The sequence below is a fragment of the Plectropomus leopardus genome, chromosome 18 (assembly GCF_008729295.1).
Source record: "Plectropomus leopardus isolate mb chromosome 18, YSFRI_Pleo_2.0, whole genome shotgun sequence".
Taxonomy (NCBI): domain Eukaryota; kingdom Metazoa; phylum Chordata; class Actinopteri; order Perciformes; family Serranidae; genus Plectropomus; species Plectropomus leopardus.
In genome coordinates, this window is record NC_056480.1 from 19,092,615 (window position 1) to 19,104,628 (window position 12,014).

The window sequence follows — 12,014 nt, forward strand, 5'->3', positions numbered from 1 at the left end:
ATTTCAATAATGTATTTCTTTATTTGTAGATTCATCTGCTGGAGCACCGAGATGCTATGGCAGCAGGGTGTCACCCTTTGCCTTTAGAACAATATAATTTCTTATATCAAGTTGACCTGGAACATTATAATAATTCTGCAACGTAATTTTAGATGTAATGTCATTCATAATTTCATCTTTTTTTTAGAGTTTAAATACTTATGAAAGGTGCATAAAAGCATAAAAAGAAAAGTAATGTCGCCCCAGGTTCCAAAGGGTTAAACAACATAGGACACTGACATGTACAGTATGTGGTTTGAGGGTTTTAACATAGATTGTGTAAGTGGTATTTTGCAGCCATATGTGAGTTTGGCAGATATTGTGATTTGAGGCCCGTCTGTGGCTTGTGGTCTGAATGAGATGAGGTTTGAGAGGTTTGTTGCACGACAGCCGGCAGAATTGCGATGAAGCAAACTGGCTGCATAAACAGATACAGTGACCCGTGTTGGCAGAAACTCATTGCAGTGTTTTTGGAGTTACTGTATGTACAGTAAAGGATAGTGTTACATTCAGGCAAATGCAGAGTTGCTTTTAAAACTTATTTCTATGGGAATGTTGTGTCTACATTTTGTAAAAGCCAAGCTGTCGATCTGACTATCTGTTCTGTGACTTGTTTCCTGTCATAAAGCACAAGTCAATGAAAGAAACCACCTGAGATGCTGCCCCAACTAATCTCCTCCTTATGGAAATACACACGGCGCTTTGAGTTAATTGAGGGGAAAAAGACAGACGGTTTAGTCAGCACATTACTCAGTTGATGAACGACCAAAATGCATTGTTTGCAGAGAGTCATCTCAGTGCGTTTTTTCAGATTAACTCCGCTGTGGCTGAAGCACACTTTCTCCTCCGTGCGTGCATCACTGGGCTGAGAAATATACAGTAGTAATTTGGTGGTGTCTGTTTATTCACGCTTGGTGTACGGTGTCTCTCTAGCTGTCTAAGATCTACTTTGTCTCTTTGTGAGTTGCGTCTCGCCATCAGGAAACTGTGTCTGGCAAGGCAGATGAAACACAAACAGTTGGAGAAGTGAAGTTGCTTATTCACTCCTGTCTAGTGTTCTTTGGTTTTTTGTAAGTGTAAAATAAAGATGACATAATTCAGGTGTTTCCAATCGAATGTTTGAATCACAAACATATCAGATATCTCATAGTAATGAGCAGTGTTGTGCAATTTACTGAAAATAGCTTTTGCTTTACTTTTAAATATCTGCTTCAACTCTCTTTCTAAGGCACACATAGCTATGTTATTTTTTTGGCACAGAGTGGGACAAGACAACCCAATATAATTCTGAAGAGAAGCAGTGGAACAATAAAGCACAATAGAAATGTTTTAAAAAGCCTATTTATTGCTGCCTCAACAGGCCTTCCAATTCAAGAACACAAACCAGTTTTTATACACCATCTTCTCTTTATCTATAAAATAATAGACACTAAATGATAATATTTAATTTTCCATTCTTTGTAAACAATACAACATCACCATAGCAACATATTGTCATGACTGTTTAGTTTTGACGTCCTGCCATTCCATCAGACTTTTTTTTCCCAACCAAATCAACATGGAAGAAGTATAATTAATTTACATTATTCATTACACAGCCATTAGATCAGTTGACAAAAAAAATCAAGGCAATAGGTTGTTTGCTATGATCAAGACAAAAGTAACAAGTAATTCTCCCATTTCAATAATTCCAATAGTAATGTTACATTTCTCATTATTGCCAAAAGAACTAGAAATACAGATAACTCTGCCAATCAAACATCTCTAACATCTCTCTTATCTGTCCTTCCTGTTGTCTTCTATTATTTCTGATGTAAGGCTAATACAAGATAAACATGTCAATATTCTTCACTCTTTGTCTAAACACATTGGACCCTCAGAGTTTCAGTCTGAGAGGAATTGCGTCTTTCTTTTCGTTTCCTCTTCTTCTAAATGACTGCTGATGAATGTTTATGTAAGTGAGATAGAAGTTTCTCTTCTTATTTTCTGTTTCCTGTAGCAGAGGCGCCCCCAGAAATGTTTCATAGGGGTGGCCAGATGGGACCACTGAAAATCTTGGGGTGACACACTAACACAAGTAGCGATTACTGAATTTCAGGAATTCTGGTATGCTCTTGAAATATGTAGACTAATTGAAAACTTTATCAATGTAGAGATTGAGTAATCACATACCAATCTACCTTAGTTTCCTGTTTTACAGTATATATTACTAATTATCTGGTGCACATACAATAATGTGATATAATTAACATTTTGATTCCCACAGCAATCCTGTTTTAATGTTTTATGTATCTATACATTGGTGATTCATTGTTCTTCAAATAGGCTGGTTGCGCTTTCCTTATAAAGACAAATATACTGCTTTTTTGGAGTACATTTGTTGCAAAGAATTAAGCATTATTTGGGAACAAGCCTTCTTGGTTTTAGATGAAACTTATGGGTATGGAACCTATTTTAATTGAGATATCTTGATCTGATATTCCTTTGCCAAAATGTAGCCTAACGTTGGAGCATTTTTTTAGCCCCTTTTCTGACAAGTTATGTTGACATGGTTGGTAAAACTGGATGCCTTAGATTGTCTAGTCCCACAAGATACCATGCCAGCAATACCTTGCTTAAAAAATAAGCAAACCACAGCCTCTTTAGTACAGTCATTTCACCCTCCAATTATTTTCACCACAGGGATCCAACAATTGAATCAGTGGGGGCCATGGCCTCCCTTGGTGGTCCTTATGAGCTCCACTGCCTTTTAGATTTAGTCCCTTGAAAATTTCTGTTCAATCAATAATTAAGATTATCTAGACGACATACAATCTTGATTTATTGTTTTTCAACCGTCCACAGTTGCTTTGTTGTCTGACTTGCACCCATTCTTTAAAGCAGCTTTTTAATGTGACTATTTTAATTTCACACATATTAGCCCGGTGAGAGACTTGTTGATCGCCTTACTAATCAGAGAGAAAGGGCACCATTGTGTGGGACCATGAGAATTGGTTTAGCATCAAACAGGTGTTCTCTAACTTTGGGCTCTGACATCTAGACCAGCTGGAGCAGCAGCTGACACCTGGCTAATCCTGCCTCGCTGTTTGCTGCTCACATGGCACAGAGAGCGAGCGGGTGGGAGGTGCTGCTTTGTTCTCACTTCTGTCTCCCGCAGCTCCTGTTTTCTTTACCTAACATGTTATCATACAGCAGAGATACACAGGGCTTTGCTTTTTGTCACTGAGCTGCAGTAAAGGTGTCATACACGAGGAGTTTGATGGATTAAACCAGTAAACATTTTGGTAGTATATTCAGTATAGGGCATATTTTCAGGGGCCCGCTGGGATTTTGGCAGCCTTGTCCGCCACCGTGATGATTTCTGATGTTAAACCAAGCTCAGTTTGAAAGGTTATTATATTTTCACTGCCATGTTAATGAAGCAGCATTTGGGCAAGTCTGTTTTGTAATCATGTTTTAGCTTCAGGTTTAGTAGATAAAACTATAATTTCAAGCCACAATACAAAACATAGCACATACAGAACTGCATCTACTAGCTGTCACATTATTAAACACAGGAAGTTAAATAACATGGAGCTTTAAAGCAATATTGTTTATTTTTCTTTATGATTCTTATTTTTTAAATTGATATTTATGAATTGCTAGTTGTCTGACTTTATATTGTCTCTTGTTTTTGGTTGTTTTTTAAAGATTATTTTTTGGACATTTTTGCCTTTATTTGATAGGACAGCTATGGCATGAAAGGGGGAGGGGGGTGACATGCAGCAAAGGGCCGTGGGTTGGACTCAAATCCATGGCTGCTGTGGCCTTTGTACGTGAGATGGCCTCTTTACCAGGCAAGCTACTGAGTGCCGTGAATGCAGGTTGCTTTTTGTTCTCAGATATCTTTTGATTTAAGGCAAATTTCAGTATTTTTCATCCTTGATCCTACTTCCCTATATTTATGTGTCTAAGTGAACTGTGGGAACGGTTTTTGAGTGAAAGGGCTGCAGCCGGCAGCAACAGAACAGATGACATTGTGTAATCAGTCGGTGGCAGGTGCACCCCTTTAGTTTACATTAATTTAAAGTGCTTATTTTTGCCACAGACATTTTGAGATTGTTATCATTAGTATCTGACAACATTATGGAAAGGATTTTACAGAGATATGAAATGTTTTCTGTACCTTTTGCTTGTTCTGGTCCATATTACAGAAAGAAAACAGTGGAAACGTGAGGGAGAGTTGGAGAGAGTTTGTTTTGTTGAAATACGGAAAGCATCTTAGTGTTATCTAAAAGTTTTTCAATGTCATAGCTCAATATTTAGCTGTTTTTAACAATAATAATAATAATAAACTTTATTTCTATAGCGCTTTTTTAAACCAGAGTTACAAAGTGCTTCACAAAACCAAACCATACAATATAAGAAAGCAAGGTAAAACAACATCAAAAACAAAAAAAACAACAGCAAACAAACATATTACATACATACTAAATGACAGTTATACAAATGCAAGTCTGTATACGTGTGATTTTGGAAGCAATGTAAAAGTGTATGATTTTTCAGAACTGGACCTTTCCTCTAGCCAGACTTACAAAACAGACCGAAACAAGAGAAAGTTACGAAAAATGTTTCATTCCCATGTAGAGCCCTTTCTGTTATGCTGAAAGCCACTCAGAAAAAACAATCTGAGCCTGTCAGCGACAAAAGCAAGCCAATTTGACATGGTGTAACTGCCCTCAGTGTATCAGTACTGGACCAATTTTAAAAAAAATGTTCCCATGAGTCTGTCTTCCTAATGGAAAACCAAAAAAAGTTGAGTAGAGCTGGTACCATGTCGTGGAAAAGCGCCATTAGAGACACAAAAAATGGGAAAATAGAGTTCACGCTAAAAAAATACTAGGCCTACCGTTCCTCTTTAATGAGCCTGCCTTAAATATAAATGTAGCCTAAATATAGTTTTGTTTTTTATGTCCCTGATATTACCAAGAGACCCTACAACCTGTCATCTTCCATAATTGGTGCAAATATTATTTTTGATAACAATAAAGAAAAAACATGAAAAATAGTTCACACATCATAACAAATAACATAAAAATCTTACAATGACTGACAGATAATGAAAATACAGCAGGAGCTTTATATACTAACCTCACCTGAAATCAGACTCCACCTCTGTGCTGTCTGCTCATGCTGTTCCTCCTTTTAATCTCCGCTGAAACGTCTAACAATAACTTTTTCCACTGGTTAAGTGGGACAGAGTGTGGCGGTTGCCACATAAGGGCCAACATTTTTCTTTTCAGCAGCACACTTTTTCCAGCATAAATGTTTTTCCTTTGAAGTCAAAGTTAATGCATCATCCTTAGTGAGGGGGGGTTTCTGAGGAGAAAGTGCTATTTGACAGGTAGTTTGTAACCTGCTCCTGAAAACATTTGACCAAGAGTGAACTTTTCTTCTGAAGGAGGAATTCACATCATGGTTGCAAAAGCATGTGAGAAGTGCACTTTGAGCCAGAAACATTTAATAATAGTTTAAAGAGATGTTGGACAGAAGCAGAGATGATGTGCATGTCTCTTGCATCTTGAATCTGAGTGAATGATGGAGATTGTCCAGTGGAGACTTTCTCTTTTCCTCTGTCATGGAAGAAGAGCAGTGTTTACACTGACAGGAGAGCACCTCGAACATGAGACACAATTTACCAGAATTTATGTCATGTTTTATTCTGGAGTACTTCTCAAACTGAAGTGGCCATTACTTGCTTTGGGCAGTAATTTTTGTCCCAGCAGAATTGCAGGGTCCCAATGGTACAGTACTAGTCATTGCACAGTACACTTCTCTTCTGCTCATTTTACAGACTTGCTGCTTAACACTTTTATAGACATGAGATAATTGCTTCAGAACATTTTCATAGATTTCTTTATTTTCGTGTCATGCACTGATTAAAATGCATTTATGGGCTATATTTAAGCACTGTATCGCTTTATGATGTTAAAATATGTCTTGAGAAAGTTCCATGTGCTTTCCCTCTGCTCATTCACACAAAGTACCCAACTGTTATCGGTTTGCAAGACACCATAAGTAAAGTTGCAGTGGTCAAACATAATATTCAAAATATTCAACAAAATAAAAACAAAATATTCCAACAAACAAAATATTCCAACTTCTCCCTCAGGCTTGGTAGATAAAATCTGCTACAGGAGGTTCCCTTCCTGAAGCACAACTCAGTATTTTCATAGTCATCCAGCCAAAAGAAATGAACATACATTTTGTATTTTGACTAAAAACTGCAACCCTAAACAAAAATTACAACAAACAAAATTACATAAAACAAAAAATTAACCTTATTCTCAATTTTACCTGGCTTCACAACAAACAGTGTTCTGTATATATAATGGATGTAGCCAATGTGGCATCACTGCCCTCTGGTTTGTGGACTCCTGCTTTGAAGCCTCGAGTTTGGCACATCGGCCATTTTGGATTTTTGGAACCAGAAGTGACCATATTTGGAAAAGAGAATATAGATCTGTAGTGGAGCGAGGGGTGGATCCTTCTCACACCTCACAGACATCCTGTCATTTAAAGTAGCCCCGCTCTTAAATATTTGTATCTTTAACTTTTATTAAAATCCAAAAGTTATACGGTGTAGCTCTTCTTTTTGAGACAATACGTTTGTCAGTTTTGTTCACATCATATATCAACAGACCAGTTTTCTTTGTACATGCATTATAGATGCCGCCCATCATGCGGTCATGTGTATGCAGTGTATTCTCTGTTGCTGAAACAAGATCATTTGAATGTGTTAAAGCACTCAAATTCAGATGGCATTAAACCAAATACTGTAAATATTCAGCTACAACTGCTGTATATTAGGACTGTTTCTTCTTACACACTGTGCATTTATTAACATAAAACAGGTTACATCGCTCTGATTCCAGCACCACTAAACGTATATGACTTGCTGTGCTTTTATTGCGTTATGGATTTACAAATCTTTTCCCGTTTATTTTTATAAGTTTTTAAGTTTAAAAGATAAGTTTTGTTATCCTCTGTTAGTTAACTACTCAGAGAGTGAACAAAGTGTATTTTAATTTGTTTTATTTTTTGTCTTTTTGTTTTTCTCTGATGGGATTAATGAAAACTGAGTGCATTTCTGATCACTGACCTGTGTGTGATTCTTTGTTTCAGTTTCCTGCTGGTCTTCAGCTGCTTGGTGTTGTCTGTGTTCTCCACCATCCCCGACCACCAGAAGTTTGCCAACCAAGGCCTCTTCATCCTGGTAAGGACTTTCTCCCCTCTCTGTCTCCTTCGCAATACAAACACACACATATGGCTACCTCAGCATCAATTTTCATATGCTGTCCTTTCACACACGACGTCTCACTTACTGCAACGAATGTGCTTGCATACGTGCTGCTTTGTCTGCCGGCGGAGGCACAGACAGCCATGTAAGCATGTGGGAGGATTCAGGTGTTGTTGACTGTGCAGGAAATCACAGACATGATCCACTAATCCTAATAGCTATCCCATAATCTCCCCTCTTCCTCTGTGCTCAGGCTGCTTTAGTGAAAGGTAATGGACACTCGCCTTCTCCTTCTTAACCTGATTCGTCCTCTCTCAAACAGCTCCTCCTCCTCCTCCTCCTCCTCCTCCTCCCGTCTCTCTTCCCACCTGGCTCATTTTTACGTGCTATTTAATGGTCCGACTCTTGACTTTCACATTCCCTCCGTTCACTCTTTCAATCAATCACCCGTCCATTAGCAGACAATCAACCACTAGTAGACTTACTCAAGTATTGGCTCTAATGATGGATTGGGTCAGTGCAACTTTAACTGCCCGTACAGTCGAGACACCTGAAAGGAGGACAGATGAAGAGAGAGGACTGACTGAGTAGCTTGTTAATAGGCGGTGACTGGTCTGATATAACTTTAATATTATATCTTTATATTTAATCTTTTATAAGTTGAAAAGAAAATACATTTAAATATTAAGGAATTTACGTGAAACAATTAATTTATCAATAGATTAGTTGTCAACTCAATTAATTTCATAATCAATTAATCAGTTTGAATAATTAAAAAGAAACAACTGTAAAAATGCTCTGATTCCAGCTTCTTACATTAGGATATTTTCTGGTTTCTTTCCTCCTCTATGATAGTAAACTAATTATCTTTGGATTTGAGACAAAACAAGACATTTTAGGACGTCATCTTGGACTTTGGGAAACACTAATCAACGCTTTCGACATTTTATGACATTTATAGACCGAACAACTAATCACTTAATCAGGACAATAAGCATCAGATTTATCGATCATGAAAAAAATCATTAGTTGCAGCTGTTGACCATATAGTTAATTTTTCTTTTAAAATTTCAAATTTTTTACATTTTTATTAAACCTCTATTCATTAAAGTCACCTGGCTGATGAAATAAAGTCTGAAATGTTAAGAAACAACATCAATTTGCTCAAGTTTTAAAGGATTAATAAACACCAATGTGATACTTTAAAGCAGCGTTTCTCAAACTGCTCCTTGAGTACCACTTGTCCTGCATGTTTTTTTTAGATCTCTCCCTGCTCCAACACAGCAGTTTCACATGATCAACTCGCTATGAACTCTTGAAGCTGCTTGCTGAGATGCTGATAATTTAATTCAGCTGTGCTGCAGCAGGGAGAGATCTAAAGCATGCAGAACAAGTGGTCCTCATGGAGACGTTTGAAAAACGTTGCTTTAAAGAACATTAGAATTTAGGGGGATCCATTGGCAGAAATGCAGGATATTATTCATCAGGCTCCAATAACGTCTGATCTGAATACCAGGACTTAAATACAAACTTTTCTCACAAGGGGATGAAGCTTAGGAGAGGGGAACAAGGTGATGAGGCAAAAGAACAAGCAGGGATCTGATTGGCTGGGAAACGTCTTGAGCAGGGAACGATTAATGAGGCTGATGCAGGACAAGGGCTGGGGGGTGCAAAGTAAAATGAAACCCCCAAACAAAATCCTCTTGATAATAAACCAACCCAGAGAAAACAAAGGCGTGTGTGTGTGTGTGTGTGGATGCATTTGTTAGGATGAGATGTCAAACACTACGCTCGCTTGACTGCTGTATGTCACTGACCTGTGTTTGTGTGTGTGTGTGTGTGTTTGGTTTGCAGGAGTTTGTGATGATCGTGGTGTTTGGGTTGGAGTATTTCATCAGGATCTGGGCGGCTGGCTGTTGCTGCAGATATCGTGGATGGCAGGGACGGCTGAGATTCGCCAGGAAGCCCTTCTGTGTCATAGGTGAGTGTGTATGTGTGCGTCAAGGTCCTATTTAGATGTTGATGAGAAAATTTTGCTAAATGACATTACCTGGTAATGACTGGTATTCACCTCTTTTTTGTGTTTCTTTTCTGAACTTCTTCATAGACTTCATAGTATTTGTGGCATCGCTGGCAGTGATAGCAGCTGGGACGCAGGGCAACATCTTCGCCACGTCAGCCCTGCGCAGCATGCGCTTCCTGCAGATCTTGCGTATGGTTCGTATGGACCGACGGGGAGGCACCTGGAAACTACTGGGCTCAGTGGTTTACGCTCACAGCAAGGTGACAGCCTGCTAAATATAGTTTATATAGTAGAGAGAAAACACAGTTTCTCTGGTTTATATGAATGACCTACATTTATCGACAGTGGTTAGTTTACAGACATTGAAAATGAAAAGTATAGTAATGCAGGGTAGCTACATACAACGTTATGGATTATTATGAGAGCAGGAGGAAGAGAGTTATTAAAAGACTGGCGATGATGGTCACTAATGGGATAAATAACTTAATAACTGATGACCAGCTGTTACTTGATTACATCCTCTGGCCTCAAACACCAAACTCCTCTTGAGCTGCTAATTTTGGGCAATTAGTTTTTAGTTTTTGTGCTGAACGGAACACCTGACACCCACCGATCGGCTGCAGAACACAGACGGAGGTGATGATGATGAATTGATGCATCAGCTGTGTAAGCAGAACTGTGCAGCCAAGTCAAAGTGGACGCTAAATGTGATGATGAGGGGGATTTAGCCAATAATGATGATAGTGATACGGTAATGACAGCAGGGATTATGGTGTTAAAGATGCTGTTGCTGCTGCTGCAGCCAGAAGTGATTGATTGCTGCTTGTTGTCTCTCTCTCAGGAGTTGATTACTGCCTGGTACATAGGTTTCCTGGTCCTGATCTTTGCCTCCTTCCTCGTCTACCTGGCAGAGAAAGACATCAACTCAGACTTTAACACCTAGCAGACTCCCTCTGGTGGGGGGACTGTGAGTACTACATAACACACACAGGCGCAGAGGCTCTAATCTGATCTAATGAGGAACTAATATTTGACTTTTGTTGTCAAAATGGTCTGCTTAACAAAAAGACACAGATAAGAAACGAGACCTCTAGGAATATTACAACCAAACAACAACAATAGATCACATGTATATTGTAGTCCATGACTGTATTTGTTTATGATGTCCAGTCAGAGGGATTGTCAGGCGTTAACAGTATAAAACTGACTATTGTTCAGTCTTTTTTCAAGCTGTCCAGATTAGCTTTATATTCTTCCAAAGAGATTGCATATATATATATATATATATATATATATATATATATATATATATATATATATATATATATATATATATCATTAGTAATCTAAGATTTTCAGAATTTTTTTTTTTTTTTAAAGGGAAACTTCAACCCCAAAACAAAAATACATGTTTTTTCCTCTTACCTGTAGTCCTATTTTTCAATCTGGATCCTTTTGATTTGAATTGCCAAGTGTTTGAGAAATCGGCTGTAGAGATGTCTGTCTTCCCTCTTATATAATGGAAGTAAATGGCACTTGCTTTTATGGTGCTCAAAGTGCCAAAAAATACATTTAAAAAACTCAACAGCAATGTCTCTTTCAAGAAAATAAGACACGGGTACTCAAGATAATCCAAAAAAGTTTGTTGGGAGCAGTTTCATGTAGAAACTATTTTCTTTCTACTCAACTACATCCGCCAACAAATGCACCATGCAGAGGGACGCTGGTTCTACTTATTGACAATAGGCTTGTGCTTGTGACAGCGTCAGATGTAAACATTAATGGCGTTCTCCTCGGCTGAGCTTTAACGTTAGCTAGCTCACTAGTGCTACGTGTGGAAATGTGGGAGAAAAGCTCTTAAGGCTGCTTTCTGAGGAGAAAAAAATACTTTTGTGGTGTCTAAAGTTCAAAGTCATATGAGAACCATTGTGGAATCACAGTCAAGGAGCTGGATTATAGCTAACACAAACTTACAGTAACATAATTTTTTAAAAAAAGATCCCCCCTGAGACACTCTCAAAAGTGATTAAATATTTCTAAAATAGAATTAAAATTACACAAAGTGAAATCGGTTGTAGTTTTATACAAAATACATGTGGACAGATCTACAATGTTTTGTGTGTGTTTGAGATCATGGGTATTTTTTCCCCAGATTACTTTAACCACTATTGGTTACGGTGACAAGACTCCTCGTACTTGGCAAGGACGACTCCTAGCTGCCGGCTTTGCTCTTCTAGGAGTCTCCTTCTTTGCCCTGCCTGCCGTAAGTCTCCTGTATATTCACATCTATATATTTACTCACAACCCTGTCAGTGCCCAGAGTAGCACTGCTGACTTTTGTTTGACCTTTGACCCTCAGGGAATTCTGGGGTCAGGGTTTGCCTTGAAGGTTCAAGAGCAGCACCGCAGAAGCATTTCGAGAAGAGGAGGATGCCCGCTGCCAACCTGATACAGGTAATAAACACAGTGAGGCTCTTTAATATGGGATTCCCTAAAAACTTGTTTCATCCAGATAGATGTTACTTTGCAGGACGTAGTAGTTTGCTCTCTGACCATCTCAGTCAGGCAGCTTTATGTGTAAACATGAATGCACCTCTAAGAATGCAGAACAAAAATCTTCAATTATTTCAGGTCTAGTTGTGCTTATGAAGATTGGAAAATTAAATAAACTAG

General features: G+C 38.3%; 1 protein-coding gene across 1 annotated transcript in view; it reads left to right on the forward strand.

Moving 5' to 3' along the window:
• The window catches only part of LOC121957533 (potassium voltage-gated channel subfamily KQT member 4), a 56,508-nt gene that overhangs the window by 29,533 nt on the left and 14,961 nt on the right, over nucleotides 1-12,014 (forward strand). Inside the window, 7 exon segments of the mRNA XM_042506153.1 lie at nucleotides 7,204-7,294; nucleotides 9,173-9,299; nucleotides 9,426-9,601; nucleotides 10,183-10,308; nucleotides 11,494-11,604; nucleotides 11,701-11,743; nucleotides 11,746-11,795. Coding sequence (XP_042362087.1) covers nucleotides 7,204-7,294; nucleotides 9,173-9,299; nucleotides 9,426-9,601; nucleotides 10,183-10,308; nucleotides 11,494-11,604; nucleotides 11,701-11,743; nucleotides 11,746-11,795 — 724 coding nt within the window.